We start from the raw sequence: 22,449 nt of genomic DNA, 5'->3' as shown, positions 1-22,449 counted from the left end.
AGGATCTGTGTCCAGTAATACTTTTTGAGCTTGATTCTTAGCTTTATTAGATGATCTTCCTGTATCCACACAAGGTCCTTAATCTATGTGGGGAACCTTCTCCCTCTTCTAATTACTAGTAGTGTGATCATGGAAAGGTCTCTAAACTTCTGAGTTTTAGTTTCCTCATCTGTAAAAGAGGAGAAAACTATCTGTAGTCCCAATCCAACAGGACTGTTGTGATGATCAAGTGAGATGTACATAAAGCACTTTGTGAATTTCAAAGCATTTTCTATAAGCCAACATCATCATCATCATCATCATCATCATCATCATCATCATCATCATCATCATCATGACATTTGATCATTCAACAGTGCCCTTATATGTTCTGTTTTTTCAACACTGAGTCTCCCTATCTCACCCAGGCTAGAAATGTAGTGATTTATTCACAGGCCAGATCTCATTACCCAACCACACAGAAAATTGACCTCATCCATTTCCTTGCCTGGACCAGTTTGCTATTTCTTAGGCAACCAGGTAACTCTAGTTGGTCTACCCAGCTCAAGTCTCTCCCTACTCCAATCCATCCTCCATTCAGTCATCAAAGTGATTTTCCTAAAGTTGAGTTCCAATCACATCACCCCCCTACTCAATAAGCTCTAGTGGCTGTCTATTACCTCTGGAAATAAATAATAAAATACAAAATCCTCTGTTTGGTCTTCAAAGTCCTTCATACCCTTCCTTGCCCCCCTACCCTTCACCACCATCCTGCAGTCTTCTTACTTTATTCCCTAACACATACTCTTCAATCCAATGACACTGGCCTCCTAGCTATTCCATGAACAAGACAGTTTATCTCTAGACTCTGGACATTTCTCTCTGGCTATTCCCCCAAGCCTAAAGTACACTCCCTTTTCACCTTTCCTTCCTAGCTCCCCTGGCTTCCTTTTAAGTCTCAACTAAAATCTCATCTTCTTTAGGAAACCTTTCCCAATTCCTCTTAATTCTAGTGCTTTCCTTTGTTAGTTATTTTCTATTTTTCCTGTATATAGCTTGTTTGTGCCTTTTTTTGGTTCCTATCTTTTACATTAGATTATAAGGTCCCTGGAAGCATAGATAGTGCTTTCCCTCTTTTTATATCTGCAATGCTTAGCACAGCTCCTGGCCCACAGTAGATGCTTAATAAATACTTATTGACTGATTAACTGCTCCCAGGGTTCATCATATTGGTGTTGGATCTCCAGGGTTCAAGGGATTCACTCTCCCAAATCTCCTTGATAGCAGTTGTCCTTTCAACTTTCTTCTTTTTAAATCAAGAAGACTTTATCCTACCTTCCCTCCCTTCAGGGAGCCTTGAGAGGATAAAAGGTTTATCTGTGTATGTGTCTTATCCTCCAACTAGAAAATCTTCTCCACGAGGGCCAAGAAGGTTGACTCAATTAAATTTTCGCTCATTCTCTGCATCTAGTACTGTGCTATGCGCAGAAGTAGTTGCATTAAGTAGCTGATGAATTGAACATAATTGCTTAGGTTCTTGAACTCTGATTTTGTGTTCTAAATCTCAGTTGAGGGTGATATGATTAGAGTGCTCCATTTAGAATCAGAAATACCTGATTCTTAGTACAGTACCTAACACACAGTAGCAGTTACTAAATTCTTGTTTACTGACTGACTGGCCTGAGTTCAAGCACCATCTTTGACATTCTAACTATTGGCAAGTCATTGAATGTCTCTGTCTCAATTTCTTCATGTATAAAATGAAGAATAATAATAATTGTGGTATCTGCCTCATCAGGTTATTGTGAGACTTACAAGAGATAGTATTTGGAAGATGATTTGCAAGTTTTCAAGACATGGGACTTGATCTGTGATTTCATTGTTGTAGGGAACTCCCCTGTCAATGAAGGACCTTCTTTGGATCTGAATGTCCTAGAGGGTTGCCTTGAGGGCAAGATGAAGTAACTTGTCTAAAGGCACTTGGGACTCAAAGCCAAGTCTTTTCCACTTGGACTTAAGCCTTAAGTCTTTAGAAGGACCCAAGTCAGAGTTATATGATTTCCTGCTCCTCCACCCCCCATTTATTTTTTATTCTTTTGACTCAGTGCGTAGAAACAAGGACACATATAGAATTTGTGACTGTGGGAATGCTGAACTATGGGGAGTAGGAAGCAGAGTCCTTAGAGATCAAAAAGTCATTTGTCTGTAGAACTGATGGTCCAAGAGCTCTGAAGTTTTGGAGACTGAGAAACCTGGAGATTTTAAAGGAGGTAATAAGCATTTATATAGCACCTACTATGTGCCAGGAATTATATACTTTGCAGTTATTATCTCATTTGAGTCTTACAGCGATCCTGTGAGGTAGGTGCTATTATTATCCCCATTTTACTGTTGAAGAGATTGAGTCCAACAGAGGTTAAATGACTTGCCCAGGATCACACAGCTAGTGTCTGAGGCTGGATTTGAGCTCAGAACTGCTTGACTCCAGGACCATTATTCTATCTGCTAGACCTCCAGCTGCCTTTGGAGAACTGGAGGCCTGAAGGTCTCTAAGTGAAAAAGCCTGGAGCTCTGGACAATAGTAGATCTGATGAATAGGAGAGCTAGAAACTTGGAGACCTATAGAACTAGATATGTGAAGACCTGGGGATAAGGAGATCTGGAGGATTAAAGGCTTAGATATTCCATAATTTTCTAGGGGGAGAAAAATGAAATGTGTCTAGTAGCCTTTTATTCTGAGAAATAGCTCAGTTTGGATAAATTATGTCACCCTGTTGGTAGGAGAGAAGACAAAGTTAGGATGGGAATGGCTTGTTCCAAGGTCATTTTCCCACAAGCCTCTGGGCATAAATTCTGCTGCCTCAGCAAGGGTTACAGTGCCTGGGGAAAAGGACCACTCAGATTCATTAGAGAGAAGAGGTAATACTCCGCTAAGGGGGAACGAAACTTGGCCCATTGGATTCTGGCCATTTTTTTGGAGGGCAAAGGCTAAAAGAAAAGCCAGGCTTCCAGATATTGGAATACTGGTATCCTGGTTCCATCAGAATTTTCTTAGCCTTGTTTAGAGGGCTTTCCAACCTTGATCAATCAGTAAGAACCTGCTCTCTGTCAGGCACCATACTAAGCACTAGGAATACAAAGAAAGGTAAAAGCTGATCCCTGTCCTTGAAAAGCTCACAATCTAATGATCAGGAAATTACCTGTTGCTTTGCTATTTTTCTCCTTCCTTGAGAATCTAAAGAATAGCTATTCTTCAGTGATATTGGATTAGTCTGCCCCATCTGACATATTCCTGTTTTGAGGAAGTGAGGGATAGGGGAAACAAGATGGGAAGCAATTCTCCATCAATCTAAAAAATTGAATGGGGGAGTTGGGGAATTCCTCAACCAGAGCTCTTGCTGGGCAGCTGATTGGAGATAATCAAAGTCTCTGACCTCCAGTGTCTAAGGCAATATGGCCTGGGTTTCGATCCCATCCTGATCGAAATGAAAAATGGAAATACTAACAACTGAAAGACAGCATCTTGGAGGGCCCTCGGAAACCATCTCACACACCTCATATTGCCTACGCCAGCAGATAGTTAATAGATAATTGAGCAAAACCTGCTAACTAAGCAGTTATAATTTGACAAACTGTTCCCTAGATGGATGGCATTAATTTATTTTCATGTCATTTTTAGTTTATTACTGTGGGGGAACCAAACCCATATATTTGTATTCCAATTACCTTGGACAGCTGCCAAAGCCAGCTGAGAATAAAAGGGGATCCTTCCCTTCTCCCACCAGAGGAGTACTCAATAGTCTTCTAGCTCTTCCCTTTAACTCATCTTCACTCACTGTCCTTTAGCCATCATGAGTAGGCAGGCTGTCTGGACATCCCAAAGCGGAGGTCATAGCAGTGGCTCTGCCGTCTTGCTTGGCAGGAGCCGGAGAGTGGCTGGAAGCTCCTCTGTTCAGAAAACTGGAAGCTGTTCTGGGGGCAGAGGGGTCAGCTCCAGCAGTTGGAGCCTTGTCAACCTCGGTGGGCACAAGAGTATCCTTACCAGTGTGGCAGGTGTAGACCAAGGCAGCCTGGGCTATGGAGCCTACACAGTGGCGGGTTTTGGAAGTGGACATATAAGTGGTGGCAGTTTTGGAGTGGGAGGCTTTGGTTTAGGTGGTTTGGGAGGAGTTGGTCTAGGTGGTGGATCCTTTGGCCCTAATGTCTGCCCTGGTAGGATCCATGAAGTGGTTATCAACCAGAACTTGTTGGTGCCTCTGGATGTGAAGCTAGACCCTGAGGTCCAACAGGTGAAGACCCAGGAGAGGGAGCAGCTCAAGGCTCTCAACAACCAATTTGCTACCTTCATTGACAAGGTAAGTCCTGACATTTAACATCCAGAGAGCCAGGAGTAAACTGTTTCAAAGATCTACAGAAAAGGAAGCTTTCTAAACTTTCAGAGATTATCTATTTAGTTTGTTTCACTGTCTTTCAACAGGAAAGTATCTAAGGTTTTTCAAGTACAATAGACACTCACTTTATTCACAAAATTCTCCAAAATGAAGGAGCTTTCCTTGGGGGTGACAGGTCTCACCTTTGACAGGAAGGCCTTCCCAACATTGAACCTAAATTCAGTTTCAGTTTCAAGTCAATACCTCCTTTTAGTTCTCTATGAGTGATGTTACCCAGAAATGAAGAAGAAGATGTTTTCACAGTAGAACCTTTGAGGGTTCCCAGTCAACTTCCTTAGAGACAAGCAAGGAACCCCAAAATAATGGAATAGTCTCTGATTCCTATGGGTTTTCATGTAAATTTAGAACTGTAAAAGGCATTATGAGCATGTTGGCAGCATGTTGGTCCTTCTAGAGTAGAAGTCAGGGAATTGTAATAAAAGGTAGAGATGAAAATGGGCCGTTGTAGGTGAGATGATCAGTTGACTTTAAATTCTATTAGTCAGGCTGGCCAGAGTTACTGGGTCTGGCTTCAGATGTAAAAATGGAACTTTCTACTTTATTGGGAAATCTATTTTTAAATGAACCTACTTATTTAATCCTACTTATTCATAGCATCTACACAGCATTTTAAGGTTTAATGTGACCATTTGCCTATGGTCACATAATTAAGACTAGGGTTTGAACCCAGATCCCTTGATTCCAAGGCCAAGGCTCTTTTCCCCATACCAAGCTATCATAGAAGACCCTTCCTTCTCTGGCCATTTCCCAGGATTGTTTTCCTGATCTTAGTCAGTGTGACTTTACACTCGATTTTGGATTGGGTGATGTGGGCAGTGATGATGTACACCTGTAATCCCTGCTACAGGTAGAGACTGAGGCTGGTGGATCTCTTGAGCTCTGGAGTTCTAAACTGTAGCAGGGATTAAGCTGATTGGATATTTTCACTAAATCCTATACAAATATGGCCTTAGGGGGAGGAAAAATGGCAAAGGATCAGTGCTTATCAGTAGTCAGATTGGGCTGTGAGTGGCTGTTGCACTTTCAACCTAGATTAGATATTAGATATTAATGAGGAAGGAAGGAAAGAAAAAGGGAAGGAGGGATAGAGGGAAGGAAAGAAGAAAGGAAGGAAGATCTGAGCAAAACTTCCTCCATTAATGCAGGTTGGAACACTTTAGAAAATAGTTCTTCCTGAACTGACATAGCTCAAAATATCCACCTGTTGGTGGCCATCTGTTTTCTGCTTGCTGAGCAGAACTTAACTAGACTGGTACTCAGGCAGCAGACAGACAAATGTTCTTAGATGTTTCCAGCTTACTGGTATGGATGGACTGGAGCTTGTTTTCCTTTGAGGTGGCATTATTGAATCATATTCTCAGCATTGCAAGGGATCTTGGAGGCCATAAAGGTAGTTAAGTATAAGTCATATTCTCCTCCACTCCATCCCCCACAAGTGGACATTCAGGCTTCAAGAAACCTAGGTCCCCTCCTCCCCAAGATGATATATTAAAGCAGGAATTAAAGAGGGTAAGGTCAGTTGAGAAATCCTCACTGGAACAGTGGGAGGGGTAAGGCATGTTGGGGAGCACTCTGGACAACCTGGAGACTCTTGCATCAGTGAGCTGTTATGCAAGGTCAAGAGGGTTCCTTGTGATGATGATCTGATTAAATCATATTTCATGGAAATGTCATACAACACTCAAGAGGAAATTCTGCCTTAGGGAAGTTCAAGAGCGGGGAAAATCAATGAAAAGAGTGCAACTTCTGTTGAATGCCTACTGTCAGCAGAACCTTGAGAGGTAGAGAGATACCAAAAAACAAAGAAAGAAAGAAGGAAAGAAGGAAAGAAAGAAAGAAAGAAGACAGTATCTCTGCACGCAAGAGACTCTAAGTCAGGCACACTAAGCATGCATTTATCAAATGACTTAAGAACTCTTACAAATCAACATGCAAATAGATGGGAAGGAACATAGTACTCACTGAGGGGCTAAGGGCAGAGAGGAATGGAGGAGTGTTCCTACACAGCTCAGAGTTAATCAGAGAGGGCTTCCTGAGAGAGGAGACCTTTGAACCAAGGTTGAAAGGAAGGACATAGATGGAGGGGCAGTAGGAGAAACCTTGTAAGGATCATAGAATGCAGAACTGGAAAGCATGTTAGTGATTATTTAGTCCAATTGTTTGCTTCCCCAGAGGAGAAAAGAGGCCTAGAGAGATGAAGTGAATTATTTAATGTGGGAGGTGGGGAAAGGGGAAAGGAAAAAACATGTCAGTGCCTACTATGTACCAGGCCATACACTTAGCATAGTGCCTTACAAATATTATCTATGAATTATATGCATTACCGTATTAAGTACTTTAACAGATATTATCTCATCTGATCTTTACAATAATCTTATAGGGTAGATGCTAATAGTATTCCCTTTCTACAGCTGAGGAAACTGAGGCAGACAGAGGTTAAGTGACTTGCTCAGGGTCACACAGCTAGTAAGTCTCTGAATCTGAATTAGAACTCAGGTCCTCCATTGTACCACCTAGTTGCCAAATGTCTGAGGCTAGATTTGAAATCAGTTTTTCCTGACTCCAGCCCCATTGCTCTATGCACTGGGTCACCTTGGTGCCTAGGCAGTAAGGAGCAGAGCTGGGATTGAACCCAAGCCCCCCGACCCTAAGGGCAATGATCTTTACAGGGAATGGAATGCATTGAGAATTAGAGCTGCTACAAACTTGTGTGATTTGAGCAAATCCCTTTTTTTTTCTGTGTCTTATCTGTAAAATAAGGAAGGTCAGACCAGTCAACTGTCCTTTTCAGATTTGACAGCTCAGGATGTTGTGATTCTGAAAAGGGTCCTCCAGAGGTCCCAGCGTCCTCTGCTCTGAGGTGGTCCCTGTGGTCTGCGGAATGTATTTGTTTTCTGATTTCAGGTGCGGTTCCTGGAGCAGCAGAACCAGGTATTGAAGACCAAATGGGACCTGCTTCAGCAGGTGAATGTCAGTACCCACACAACCAATTTGGACTCCATCTTTGAAGCCTACCTCAGTGGCCTGCGGGTCCAGGTGGACAATCTCAAGTCTCAGAAGAGCCAGCAGGATGTGGAGCTGAAGACCACTCAGGACTTAGTGGAAGACTTCAAGAAAAAGTGAGTGGAACCCATGGGGGAAATGTTACCATCTGTGGGAGGAAAATGCTACCTTATTTACCCTACTTCTATGCAGCTCTTACAAAGACCCTCATCTCCCCCACATTCTCACATGTGACTGAGCCCTGGTTTATATTCTATAGACTATCACCATCAAACAGCTGCTCCTACTGCTCTGACATAGGGAAAAAAAGACATTTTCCTTCAGTGTGTATAATAAAGGTTTCCCAATGCAGCACAGGCAGGCTGGTGCAGTAGAAAGAATCCTGTCTCTGTGTCAAAGGGCCTAGGTTTAAATCTTGTCTATCTGGGCACTTACTACTATGTGAAACAGGGCAAGTCACTAAACCTCTGAGGCTTGGCTTCTTTATTATAAAGGGAGAGGGTTGGACTAGGTGGCCTTGGAGATATTTTAAGGCTCTAGATTTATAACTTTTGTGTGTGTCTTGGACTCCTTTGGCTGTCTGGAGAAGCCTATGTTTCTTCTCAGAATAATGTTTTCAAATGCATAGAATTTCAAAGGAAATGAATCCTGTCTATCTGTCTGTCTGTCTGTTTGTCTATCTGTGTCTGTCTAGCTGTTTATATGTCTGTCTATCTCTCTCTTTTTCTGTCTATCTGTCTGTCTATTTGTCTGTCTCTCTGTCTCTATGTCTATCTATCTGTCTATTTATCTATCTACAACTACCAAGTTCCCAGACCCCAGGTTTGTTGCAGAGACTAAGGTCACCTAAGCACAGGGGAATTTAGTAATTGGTACATTTCTGGTGGTAATAACCTTATAGAACTAGTCATCAGGGCTCATGGTGGTCACTTATAAGATGGATATCTTCTCAATTTTACCAGGTATGAAACAGAGATCAACACCCGTACAAATGCTGAGAATGACTTTGTGGTACTTAAAAAGGCGAGTATAGTTGAATCTTCCATTTGGAGTCAAGGAAGCACGCACTGTTTCTGGGGTCTTGGGAAATTATAGTTCCTCACTCATGGTGCCTCAGTTATTTCATTTGTGAATAATCCTAGTCCCCAATCCACTTCTCAGATGTGGAGTTCTGTGAAATCTATAGTAATCACATCAATGATAAGGCAAATGTAATTAGTTGTTGGTCTTCTGCTTTAAAACTTATTGACAGTAAATTCTGCAAAACCAATTTCTTGTTGGTATATATAATGTTAGCTATGATTGCTCTTTACCTTCTTTGCCCATATTCTTACCAGCTGATGACTTTCGCTCCATGATGGTGCAAACTGCCAGTGTAGGGAGGGAGGATATTTTAAACGAAAACATGGGTTAGTGCTTTTTTTTTTTTTTAGTGAAAAGGCAGCTAGGTGGTGCAGTAGATAGAGTGCTGATCCTGGAGTCAGGAAGACTGATGTTTCTGAGTTTAAATCTAGTCTCAGACACTGGGCAAGTCACTTAACCCTGTTTGCCTCAGCTTCCTCATCTGTAAAATGAGCTAGAGAAGAAAATGTCAAACCACCCAGTATCTTTGCCAAGAAAACCCCAAATGGGGTCATAAGGACCTGGAGATGACTAAACTGAGCAACAATTTAGTGTTCTGGTTTATTATTAACTACATCTTCCTATCTAGAAGAAGACTAAGTATGGCTGAGGCTGACAATAAGCTAAGACAGAAAACAGTTCTGTCAGAGAGGTAATGTCACCCATCCTTAGCATGAATCAGGGAAAAGGATGAAGTTAGATGAGGGAGTGATGGGGAGCCCAGCTGCCTTTCTGACTTCGAACAGAATCAGTGTTGGAGCTGAAAGAGATTTCAGAGGTCATCTAATCTCTCTCTGTCTCTGTCTCTCTGTCTCTGTTTCTCTCTGTGTCTCTCTAGCTGTCTCTTTGTCTCTCTCTGTCTCTCTGTCTCTCTGCTTCTGTCTCTGTCTCTTTCTGTGTGTGTCTTCTCTGTCTCTGTCTCTCTCTTTCTTTATTTTATATATGAGGAACCCTGGGAAGACTTGTCCAAAATCACATAACCTATAGATTGGAGAACTGGAATTTGAACTCAGGTGTTCTGTATCCTAAGCCAATTCTTCCCCATATGACTTTTGCTTTTATGCTTTTCCCAGACTAACCTGTACTCAAAACATATTTAAGAGACATTCAGGCATAAGGAGTCTTCCCTAACTTCATCTTAATATACTTTCCCCTTTGCTTTATTTTAGGATGTGGATTCTGGCTACACAGTTAAAGTTGATCTCACCACTAAAGTGGACAGTCTGCAGCAAGAAATTGAATTCCTCACAGTCCTGTATGAGACTGTAAGTTTAGGGGCTACCTTCTCCATTTAGCCATCATAGGAGACCCAGGGGCCCTTGGACAATAGAGAGACAAGGGAGAAAAGCTCCAGGAGGGAAGCTCTGGGTTGGTCTCTAAATTTGTGAGTGGAACTGGGGGGCTCTGTGAACCTCAGGAGAAAGGAGAGTCAAAGAAGATGACCTCAGTAACTGTCAAAGACCAATCCAAACTATGTCTTACAGGACTTGGCCCAAGTACAGAAAACGGCCAGTGACACCAATGTAGTCCTTTCCATGGATAATAATCGTACCCTGAACCTGGACAGCATTCTGGAGGAGATTCAAGCTCAGTATGAAGAGATAGCCCAGAAGAGTAAGACAGAAGCTGATACCTTGTATCAGACCAAGGTAAGTGAGGGAAACTGATCGACATCTAGGGCCCATTCTGGTCTGTAGAGGAACCAGCATCTTTTTTAACCCTTTTCTGGGAAGGAGTGAGTGGTAGAAGTAGCTCTTATCAGAACTCCTGTAAACTTTTCCAATAGATCCCAGCACCCTTAGGCTTTGCCTGGTCAACTTTGGGGAGATTGTTTCATTTAGAAGGCTAGATCACCAAGGGAACCCTCAAGGGCACATGGATGGCTCTACTAACCTTAAATCAAATATAACAAACTTACTTTCTATTCTATATTGGCTAAATTATCTCTCTGTGTTCAGTGACCAGCTTCAGGACAGACATCTAGTAGACGTGGACACTCTACTCAAGAAGACCTTGTTGTATAAATGCACAAAGAGGCAGAATGGCCAGCTGAGAAGGGTTGCCATCATCTGTACAATCTCCCCCTACTTGTTTTTGACTCTGGTCTTTTTCTTTAATTCTAGTACCAAGAGCTTCAGGTCACTGCAGGGAAACATGTTGACGATGTTAAGGTGCTCAAGACTGAGATCAGTGAGCTGAGCCGAACCATTCAGCGACTACGTGCAGAAATCGACCATGTCAAGAAACAGGTAGGGGCTGTGGTTTGACTCTCTGTGGTCAAATTCTCTCATGCCTATGATTTCCAGGTCAATCAATGAACACTTTCTGTCTCCACGTACAAAACTCCGTACTAGGTGCTGGGAATGAAGAAAAGGGCTGGAGGCAGGGGAGGAGACAGGGTTCTGAAAGAGCTCCAGAATAAAGAGGTACCTTAGTCTCTGCCCTTGGGAAATTTTTGATATGGGCCCAGTAAAGAAGATGTGAATGAGTCATGAGAATTAATCACAATGAGAAGGTTGTGTAGTGTGAAGGAAAAAAAAGCTAGAACAGGAGTCAGAGACTAATGGAATGAATGATCAAGTTGGAAAGATGAGGAAAGGAAGGAAAGAAAAAAAGAAAAAAAGGAAGAGGGAGGGAAGAAGGAGAAAAGAAGGAATCAAGTAGTTATTAAGTACTTATTTGCGCCAGAAATTATTCTGAGGGCTTTATAAATATCTTCTCATTTGATCCTCCCAAACTCTAGGAAGAGGGTGCTAATATTATCCGTATTTTACAGCTGAAGAAATTGAGGAAGGCAGCAGTTAAGTGACCTTAAAGTTCAAGTGGCCCAATTTCTTTATTTTCCAGATGAGAGAACTGAGGTTCAGAAAAGTTCAATGACCCGTCCTTGGTTATATAACTAGTTAACTTGAGAATCAAGGTCTTCTCCAGGTCCAGTGGGTTCAAATTCCTGCTGTGATATTGACAAACTAGATGACTGTGAGGAAGTCATTTAACCTCTCTTTGTCTCAGCTTCTTCATCTGCAGAATGTGGAGAAGAACACCTTACACAAGCTATCTCACTGAGTTGTGAGGAAAGCGCCATGTAAGCCTTAGGGTTCTGTTTAAATGTCAATGGGCGTTACTGTCAATGAATATTGCTGTTAATATCAGTGTTAACATGCCTGAACTCCTGCTTGATTCAAATTCATTGTCTACATCCCATTGACTGGGTGGATGGTGATCCCTACTGGAAGATCATATAAGGCAGAGACAGTATAGGGTAGTAGATGAAGATCTAAATATGGAGAGAATAAGAACAAGAACAGCTAATATTTGTATAATACTTTAAGGTTTGCAAATATATGCAAATAATTTCATCTCATTGTATCTTCACTATAACACTAGGAGGTAGGTATTGTTATCCTCATTTCACAGATGAGGGAACCGAGGCTCAGGGAGATTAAATAACTTGCTCAAGGTGACACAGATAGCATCAGAGGTAGGGGATGAATTCAGGTCTTCTTGATGACAAATCCAGTGCTCTATCCACTGTGTTACCTTTAGCTGTTGTTCAGTTATTTCAGTCGTGTCAGGCTCTTCATTGAGTTTTGGGGTCTTCTTTACAAAGATACTGAAGTAGTTTGCCATTTCCTTCTCCAATTCATTTTACAGATGAGGAAACTGAGGCAAATGGGGTTAAGTGACTTGCCGAGGGTCACATAGCTGGGGTATGTGTCGGAGACTGGATTCGAACTCACAAAGATGAGTCTTCCTGATTCTAAGTGCAGTGCTCTATCCACTGCGCTACCTAGCAGCTAGCTCCCCTAGCAGCTAGCTCCCCTAGCTACCTCAAAAGATCTATGTTCAGATCTCAGCTCTGCTGCTGACTACTTTTTTGACATTGGGTCAGTCAGTTAATGTGTTGGGACCTCATGCTCTTCATCTGTCAAAAGAGAGAGCTGGAATAGACAGCCAAGATTCTTACCAGTTCTCAATCCTACGATCCCATTCATGGAGTGCTTCTTTATGGTCGAGTTGCTAACATGGCAAAGGATCTATTGACTCATCTTATCCTACCTTCTACAGAATGCCACAGTGGAACAGGCCATCCTGGAGGCCGAGCAGAAAGGTGAGAAGACTGTCAAAGATGCCCATGACAAGCTGGCCCAGCTGGAGGATGCCCTGCAGCAGAACAAGGAAGAACTCACTCGGTTGCTTCGGGACTACCATGATCTGCTGAATGTCAAGTTGGCCCTAGATGTGGAGATTGCTACCTACAGGAAGCTGCTGGAGGGAGAAGAGAGTAGGTGAGTGCAGCAAGATATGCATTGTCCTGACTGCTCCATGAAGTCATGGAATCTTAGACTCTTAGAGCTAAAAAGGACCCCAGAGTTGAATCTAGCTCTATCCCAACCTGGTCAGGTATCTTGCTACAAACACCCTGACCCAGAGTTATCCAGTCTCTGGTTGAAAACATTCAAGGATCAGGAATTCACTACCTATGTCTCTCCTTTCAATTTTGGACAGCTCGCATTATTAGGAAGTTTTTGTTTCTTTTCCTCTCTTATACAGAGCCAATGTTAGTTTCTTCTGAGTATATCTGGTTACTCTGTGACCTTAGACATACCCAACACTCTGTGACCCACTGATAATGGATCCTAAAATGCTGAGTTTAGTTTAGGGGTTATATCCAATATAATCATACTTTCCAGCAACTTTTGTTTTAGGGTTTTCTGAATGTATAGATCTCATACTTTTTCTCCCTTTTCAAATAAACCACCCCCAATTTTGTGGTAGGATTTCCTTTCTGTTGAGAAGATAGAGGGAGTCATGTCTTTATCCATTTGACCTTGCCCATTTAGGACATAATCAGGTTCTCCTTAGAGCTGCACTTTTGGTATCTTGGGTTAACATTAAGAAAGGATAAAGAAAAGGGACAGGGGGAAGTATCAAAGGCTGAGATAGAGTAGAGGTCTGGCTAATACCGAATTGTAACTAGAAATTTTAGCCCCTTGGTGGATGAAGTTTGAAAGTCAATGGGACAAGTTGCTTGAAGAGGTACATTCAAATCAACTTTATAATTCAATATATGAGAATGATATAAGAAGTAATTAAGACAAATTCAATTGAGCAGGAGGGGGAATCATTATAATGGCTAATAGGTAGGTGTATTTAACAATTTGATAGCTTCCTATTTTAACTAATTATTCTCACTAATGAAGTGCTTAGCTCCTAGTCAGTAAAGAAGTGATTCTACTCTTCTGAAGGAGTTAATGTGTTTATGCCTTCTAAATTTTGGTGCCCTGGAGCTAGTCACTCACTGTAAATGGTCTAATGACTTCAGGAAGGGCAAAGTAGTCCTGGAGGACAGAGTGATTGTGGGGATGAGCAGAAAGTATCTGGGAAGCAACAACAGGAAAGGTATGGTTGAGAATGGCTGTCTTTGTAACTCATCGCCCTAGCTAAGAACCATGTTGGAATTCTCCAAGAGAAGGAATGACTCAAATCTGGAATTCTTTGCCAAGTCTCACTTAGAAGGATGAGTAAGAGTTATGCTTTTTCTTTCTCTTGTTACAGGCTTTCTGGGGATGTGTCCAGTGCTGTGACCTACTGTAAGTAATCTGTATTAAGGATAGGGGCAGAATTTTGTTGATCTCCTCACACTCTTTCCTGTTTGGGATGGGAGCTCCCTGTATCTTTGTATACAAAGATATGGCACTGGAAAGATATAGGAGGAGGAGGAGGGCATCCAGAGCATAGGCAAGATGGGAGGTGGTAGTGGGGAAAGTGTGAGAGGTGTCTTAAAGCTTAGGATGAGAAACTGGGATTTGGCTATGAGCCCTTGGAGGGAGGGAGGGAGGGGGAGAGAGAGAGAGAGAGAGAGAGAGAGAGAGAGAGAGAGAGAGAGAGAGAGAGAGAGAGTCAAAAGCAAAATCAGCTTGCTCTTGAGGAAGATGATCCTTGATCTTGTGTGTGGGATGGATAGTTCGGGACCTGCCATGGTGCTCTTCAAGGTCTTGAGCTTCTTTTCTGTTTCCTTGTAGCTGTGGTTACCAGCAATGTCTCATCTACTGGGGCAGTACCAACAAGCCTTGGTCATGGGAGGAAGAGCTCTGCAGAAGGAGGCAACAGACACAGCTCTGGAACTGAATATAGCTCTGGCACCAGGTCTGGCTCTACACATGCTTCTTTTGGATCAGCAGGGGCCAGCTCTGGATCTGGAACCCAAGAATCTAGTTCTAGGAAGACCCAGGGTTATAGCTCAGGGCAAGAAAGTCAGGAGGGCTCCCATACCCAAGTGAAGTTCTAAACTGGCTTAGATTTTTGGTAACCTCATGTTTGCGTAGATAGGATTTCCTCTGTTCTGGCCTCTGATCCGTCCTTCATTATCTTATACCATCTAGGGATGGAGGTCTCTTGAATCAAAAGCAGACCTCTTTTCTCAATTCACCCGTCTCAGTGAAATAGGGAAGGCAGGAGGAGGATCTATTTTTAGCAGTTTTTTTGTTGTTCATCTTTTGTCTTCCTTCCCACTTTTCCATTCCTTTGGATTCCTCCCATTCCCCATTCCCTATCAGATTGCTGAAAGAAGTGTGTTCTCCCCTTTCTCCTTTTCTACCCATTCTTGTTTCTAAACAAGGGACTCAAATGTAAGTCAATTAGTATCATCCCTTGATTATCTGCCCCAGTGGAGGGGAGATAATTCACAGTAATGGAAGCTCCAATGATTATGCCTATTGGGGTGTGCACTGTATGACATCATCATCATTATTATTGATATTATTGACAACAGGGCTTGTTTTCTGCTCAGGCAGATTTTCCACCTCTGAGTACATCTCAAACAATGGAGAACAGATAAATCCATGAGTATGCCAAAAGGCCGGATGTACTCTATCCAGAACTCAAACTTTTTCTATAAAAAGAATAATCTGTATTTGAATCATTGAGACCACCTGATCACTCACATCTGCCATCCACAAGGAGCCAGTAGGGTAGGCTCTTTCTTGTTTTTTTTTGGGGGGGGTGCAGTATTACTTTTGGAGGGTATAATTAGAATCCTATGAAAAGGATTGAAGGTGTAATTTCCACCAAATGGAGTGTTCAGCACAACAGTGGGCCCCCTGGTAACTATCTGATCTCAGGTTGAGAATGAATCTTCCAGCTGAGTAATTGGGTTAGAAGAGATGTAAGAATTAAGCTGAGGCTGATACCTATTTGTGGATAATACCTTGCCATCTATGCTTTTGTGCCTTATTTTAAAGTCTTGGATGCTTTTCCTCCCCCTTCTCCCCATCTTATCAATAAACTTCATTAAAAGAAGTCATGTTGTGTCTAAATATTGGTCATGGGTACCGAGAAGATGGACTGCAGTTTCACCTAATCATATGCCCCACTCTATCCCCTCTTTCAACCAAAATGGGAACAGTTAGCTATCTCTTCCTTATTTATTAAGAGAGGACATTATATTAATTAGAGGAAAAGTAACACACTTATATAGTGCTTTCTGGTTTACAAGACACCTTCCTCACAAAATTTCTGCGAAGTAGCTGGTACATGAATCATTATCCTCATTTTACAAATTAGAAAACTGAGACTTTAATAGGTCATGTGACTTGCTCAAAGTTACATAATCGAACAAAGCTCAGAACTAGGCCTCCCAACTCCTAGTCTATCTTTCACGTATGATATCACTTATTTCTGTTTCGTTTTGCTAAATGCTTTTTACTTTATTTTCTTCATAGCAATTGCAGATTTTAATGTTCAAGAAAAATTAAGCCCATCATACACAATTATAAATATAGGAAAGTTCATGCAGACATGAAGCTTCCAATTCAGCAATTTTAGCTGCTTTAGAATGAAGATTACATATCAATATGGTACATTTTATAGTTGCCAAACAACTTCATTTGAAATTTTATACTGTGATTTATACATTTTTTTTTTTGCATTTTACACTTTGTGTCTGCACACTTGATCAATCTGTGTTGTTTTAGATTATGGCAAGAAAAATTAAGCAAAGTTACATGCTTATTTCTCTTTTATTAAAACATGAATGATAATGCTTGTGCATATAGAACACTTCAGAAAGTAACAATGAAGAACATGCAATTTAGTGATAAGGGGTAGTTAAATATAAGAAATACTAAATCCTAACCTCCATTGGAGCCTTTTATTGATCTAAGCCACCTCTTCAAGTTTAGAATATTTCAGATGCAAGACAAATGAAAATGCATTATAGATTGGAAAAAAGAGATTGAAGGGAAAAAGAAAAAGAAACAACTCATTCTGAATTCAACCAATTGAAATACTACATATAATTTGGAAGTATGTTACATTATTATATGATAGATGCAGAAAATAGAAAAAAAATAGTTCAGTAATAAAGCTGACTCACACATACTGATATACTCTTGCTTTAATTCTGTCAAAAGATCATAGACTGTTTTGACTCGTGTATGAAAATGAAGTAAATACTGGTAAATTGCTTATATAAGTGAAATATTTCAAAATTGTCCCCATTTGGCATGCTCGAACTTTCAAAGGGTTTTACTGTCATGTTCCTTTCAAACTTCCTTCTTCTTTTCCAAAGTTTCTTGAAAAAAGTTCAAATTAGTTTGTGGAGATAATGATTTATGGTGTTCTGCATCAATATTGCAAGTACTCAGGGATCAAAAAAGAGAAAAAATGATTCAGTAAGGTAAAGTCCTCACAAGTCTCATACTCCAGTGAATAAGGCAATTCAGGGGATTTTTCTTAATTCCTTTGTAGCCAAGGTTACAGAAGACCCATTAAAAATATGCAGGTAGAAGAAAGTAGTGATTGGGGTCATAAGACACCTTAATGGAGTTATGACTTCCTAACTTCATTGAAAACAAATATCTAACTAAAGATTTCCCAGAATTTTTCTTACCAATAAAAGTGTCATTATATCAGCACATTATTATAATCAATAGATTTATCTAATATATTTCACCATAAATTTTTTGATACTATATATTGTAATCTGTGAAATTCTTCAGCAAGAGCAATTCCTCCCCTCTATATATTTTAAAGTGTGGAAGGGATAGTCCTGCAAATTACAATTTCCACAAAGCAAATGTCCTCCAAAGAAATGAACTACTAGAGGTAGAAATTTAAAGCCGCCAACAATCATTAGAATTGACCTGCTTAATTCAAAATTACATTAGTAGCTGTTGCTAACAATAATTAAGGTGTATCCTATAGGTAGAAATGCAACCCTGATTTTCACATTCACAATTTTCCCACATCACACAACATTTATATAGTATAGATTTTACCGTGTAATAATTTTTATTTTAGTGTGTAGTTATTCTAAACAGAATGCCTGGTTATTAGTAATTCAGATAGCATAGCTAAAGGAAAAAACAATACATAAACCTTTACACTGATGATTTCCATATGTGACTATAGCTTAAAGTCTTAAGTAATAAGTGGGCAAAGTCTTATTCCCATTTTTCAAATTTATTACATTTTAAAGATGGCTTTATGCCTCATTTAAGTCTCTGAGGCCTTGTCAAATGTTTAAAAAACAACCCAATGATTAGTATTTTTAAAAATTTGTTTAGTATGACCAAAAGATTCAGTAAAATTCATTGATACTTAAATGCGTTATCTGTGGATGACCCAATTCAATATTACATGCAAAAATTTTTAAATACTCCTCTAAATCAAATTGAACTGTAGAAATGAAATGCTCAACTAATTTTAGTGATAAAAGAAGCTTATGAGATATTCTGCCTCACATCTAAATTGAGAAAAATTTTCAATTTGAGATGAAGATGGTTTAGACATTTCTTGAGTTGAATGTGTACATGTTTATAACAAGGTCAAGAGTGCATTAGGGTTTCAATACTACTGAGTCATCAGTGCAGATCAGCATCAATAGGGCAGCCTCATAAAGACACAGAAGGATAGTTTTTCTACTTGAGACAAACAGTTTTGCACTTCAAGTAAAACATACATTTGAAGATCTTCCCTTCACTTTCACTAATTGGTAGAGTACAAATATGCATGGCATAGTACATGTCTGGATAGCAACAGATATATATTAAGAAAATGGACACTATATCTAAATCCTGTTAGTATTTGAGGTTGCGTCCTGTCACCACTGATAGTTGATTTTGCGCTGTTACTTTCAACATTTGCTGCATTAATCATTTTTTCCTGAACAACTCGTAAGAGAAAATTACTGTGGTTGATGAACCACAAACAGCACACATTCATAGTAGTATTTTGTCATAGAGGGGTCGTTTACAGGGTATGTGGACAATACAGATTCTTGTTCTACCTCTATATGGAATCTGTACTGGAGAACAACATTTTTAATATCCTCATAGGTCAGTTCAACGAAAAGTTCATTTGCCAGATTTTCAAAATGATATAGCAAAGGACCTAGGTTTATCCAAATTCTTCCTGGTTTCAGTATTTTCCACATTGTATCAATGTAATGAATGACATTATGGGCTGTGTCTATGAAGAAACAAGCAGCAATACAGTCCCAGGTATTGCATTGAGTATATTTCCTGAAAATCTCCTGCTGTCATAGAAAAGTTAGCACCAGGAGGAAGATGGGGATCAACATCAGGAAAACAGACTGGTCAGATCTGATCAGCTGATCTTCTGTTATTGCTAACTTGATGAATCCAAGGATAAAGTTTATGCGTGTTAATTTCGGAGCATCTGTTGAGTACAAAACTGGAAGAAAAGAGCATGAAAAAAACTCCATTCATTTCTTTGGCAAGCATAACCTAGCACAGCTATTTCCCAGGCCACTCTTCCTTAGTTCAGCACCAGGCACCAGAATATTTACTTTGGAAGGATCCCATCTATCCTTCGGAAACGTTTTTAAAATTTCTTTAATGATTGGCTGGTAGCAAGCATCTCCCTCAGCTTTTCCAGTTCCTCTCCAATCTCTCACAAATTGTTTCAATGAAGATTTTAATTTATCCATGTCAAATGTGGATGCTGGCATAATCTTCCATGTCCCATCTTCTCCATACTCTTTATTTTCAAACATATGCATGCAGTCATTCACAATGGTTTATAGTATATCTTGATTATGATCAATTCATTTCCGAATTTTGTCCAAGTGAAGAAGAAACTGAGGAAGCAGGCTTTGCCGGTTAGCTGGAAGTGATCTGAATTGCCTTTCTGTTCGATTCACTCGTTCGTGCATGTCCGTTCCGTAGTAGCGGAAGGTGTAGATGATCTTCCAGAAATGCTCCCGCTCCAGCCGCTCCTCCTCCTCTTCGGCGCTATGCGCCACCGCCGCTGCCCCGGCCGAGAACAGCACCTCCACGTCCTCGCTCTCCCCTCTTCCCCCCACGCCGCTGCTGCCGTGGCCTCCGCCTTTGGGCGGCTGAGCGGCGGGAGGCGGAGGGCAGCGCCTCCGGTGCATCGCCGGCCTGGCTCTGTCCTCTCGCGGAGACTGAGGCGGCAGCGGCGGCTGCAGAGCCTTCTCTAAATGCTTCTTAAAAATAGATGCACATGGATTTATCTCATGTCCTGAGAATTTATAAGCCTTGAGACTCAGGATGAAGTAGACGTAACTCAGAAGAGGCTAGAAAGCTGTCTGGTAACACAAATCTTCAGCACTTTTCCACTATCCCCACCCTCTTGCTGGGACAGGACAGTGTCAGAGGATAATAAAACTTTAGAGCTAAAAGGGATCTCAGGAAATCAACTAGCCCAGTCTCTCTGTTTTAAAGAAAAGGAAAATGAGACCCAGAGGGAATAAGTAGTCACTGCCTGTGGTCCTGCCTGAGGTCACACTGAGAAAAGCCCTCCATGTTTTCATGCCACACCGGACTACTTTCCAATATGCCACCTGGATTATCTGACTTTATGACCTGTGGGGTTGTCATATCTATGACTGATTTGTGTTGAATTCTTGATTAGGAACATAGTTTCCGATTATCGCCCAACTCAATTCAATATTTGTTGAATTACTGAAGTGTTCCAGGAACATCGCACACACATACAAATTGTACATGCTATGTAACATAAACTCCTTGAGGGCACGGACTTTAATTTTTATCTCTGTATCTCTAGTAAGTTAAATATCTATGATGATACTATGTTGTTGTTTTAAGTCATTTTCAGTCATGTCTGACTCTTCTTTTGTGTATTTTCTTGGCAAACACATCGTAATAGTTTGCCATTTCCTTCTCCAGCTCATTTTACCGATGAGGAAACTGAGGCAAACAGTGCCCAGGGTCACACAGCAAGTAAATGTTTGAGGCCAGATTTGAAGTTAAGAAGACACATGTTCCTGACTCCAGGCCAGTACTCTATCCACTGTAACAACCTAGCTGCCCCATAGTGATACTATACTGTAGTATAGTATAGTATATCTAGTTCTATAGTAATACTAGTAAGTATCTCTAGCTTAGAAGAGATACAAAGAGAAAAATTAAAGGCTTGGTACTGTGTAATGAGGTCTAGCACACTTGAAGAGTACCTCTAATGATGTTTCCCCATGTAGAGAAGCTGAAGTGTCTGCTTTCAGGAGAGTCGTGATGATGGGGAATGAGAATATTCAGGAGAGACTGTGGAACATGTATGGACATTCTGTAATTGGTTCTTGTTGGCTAAATAATCAATAAATATTGATTAAGCACCTACTATGTGCCAGGCAGTATGGGTAATATAGAAAGAAGAAGAAGGCTGTCCTTGCCCTCAGGAGCCTTACAATTTAATGAGGGTATGGGGAAAGTATGCTTCTGAAGTATTTGTGAAAACATAATATTTTGGTCTTTCTATATCTTTGAAGTAAGCTACCCAGTTTTAGTCACTGGCTTCTTATAAATGGGAGGAGCACAGCTGGTGTGGGTTCTAGCCAAGAGTTATAGGAAAAGAGACATCCTAACATTTCAGAGTACCCTAGAACCTAGATAATGTAGCTTGGCTCTTGTGGAGTGAGCCAGAACTATTCCATATACATAGAAGGTAGTTAACAAATGCTTCATACAGCTAGTCAGTGTCTTAGGCAGGATTTGAACTCAGGTCTTCTTGATTCCAAGCTCAGTGCTCTATTCAGCCACCTGGATTTTGCCAGACCATCACTGTCACTTTGGCTGTACTTCCCTCCCTTCCCAGTCTCAACCCAAAATTCCTTGAGAAGGCCATCTAAAATATATACCTCTACTTCTTTGCCTGTCACTTTCTTCTCAGCTCTCTACAGTCTGGTTTTTGATTCAATAAATCTTCTCTCTATAAAGTTACTAATGATCTCTTAATTGCAAAATCAAACTTCTTTTTCTTAATTCTCATTCTTGTCCTCTCTGTAGTCTTTGGCAAGGCAAATGCTCACAAGGAGGTCAGAAGAAGCCATACGAGGACACTCTCAAAGTCTCTTTGAAAGACTTTGAAATTGATTGCATGTCATAGGAGACACTGGCAAAGGACCTGTCAGCATAGCATGCCTACTGTGTGCATAAAAGAAGGAGCTATGCTTTTTCTGTACGGACCAAAATTTCAGTAGCTCAAAAGAAATGTGAGATGTACAAACTTAGAGATGTCTCCACTCCAAAAGTTCACGTGGACTATCTGCACCTGACCTAGAATGTTTCCAACTTTCATTGGTCTGATTAGCCATAGTCAGATGCACTGTACCTTGACTGTCATGCCATTTTGATTCTCTTCAAGAACGAAGGACAAGATCCAAACCAAGACTTTGACACTATTGTTCTCTCCTTTTTCTTGATCTCTCGTCTCTAGTTTTTTGGTGAAACTACTCTTTTGGTTTTTCTTCTCCCTCGCTATCTGACTGCTCCTTCTCAGTCTCCTTCGCTGGGTCTTCATCTGGGTTAGGAACTTTCTGTGAGTATTCCACATGGCTCTATCTCAGTCCCTCCTCTCTTCTTCATTCTATTTCACTTGGTAATCTCAT

The 22,449-nt window shown here is 40.8% G+C and overlaps 1 protein-coding gene and 1 pseudogene across 1 annotated transcript; one reads left to right on the top strand and one right to left on the bottom strand.

Annotated features, from left to right (window-relative positions):
- The first annotated feature begins 3,749 nt into the window (after positions 1–3,749).
- On the top strand, positions 3,750–15,857 carry LOC140534104 (keratin, type II cytoskeletal 4-like). The gene is made up of 9 exons (XM_072654748.1): positions 3,750–4,334; positions 7,335–7,549; positions 8,396–8,456; positions 9,725–9,820; positions 10,040–10,204; positions 10,679–10,804; positions 12,624–12,844; positions 14,115–14,149; positions 14,582–15,857. Exons 1-9 carry the CDS (start codon positions 3,831–3,833, stop codon positions 14,845–14,847), a joined length of 1,689 nt encoding a protein of 562 aa, XP_072510849.1. The 5' UTR covers positions 3,750–3,830; the 3' UTR covers positions 14,848–15,857.
- A 1,969-nt stretch (positions 15,858–17,826) lies between these two features.
- Positions 17,827–20,138, bottom strand: LOC140534105 (carnosine N-methyltransferase pseudogene; annotated as a pseudogene).
- Between the last annotated feature and the right edge of the window lie 2,311 nt (positions 20,139–22,449).

This window comes from Notamacropus eugenii, chromosome 3 (genome assembly GCF_028372415.1).
Source record: "Notamacropus eugenii isolate mMacEug1 chromosome 3, mMacEug1.pri_v2, whole genome shotgun sequence".
NCBI classification, from domain to species: Eukaryota; Metazoa; Chordata; class Mammalia; order Diprotodontia; family Macropodidae; genus Notamacropus; species Notamacropus eugenii.
Note: the sequence above shows the minus strand (reverse complement) of the source record. Positions and strands in the feature narration are given on the sequence as shown.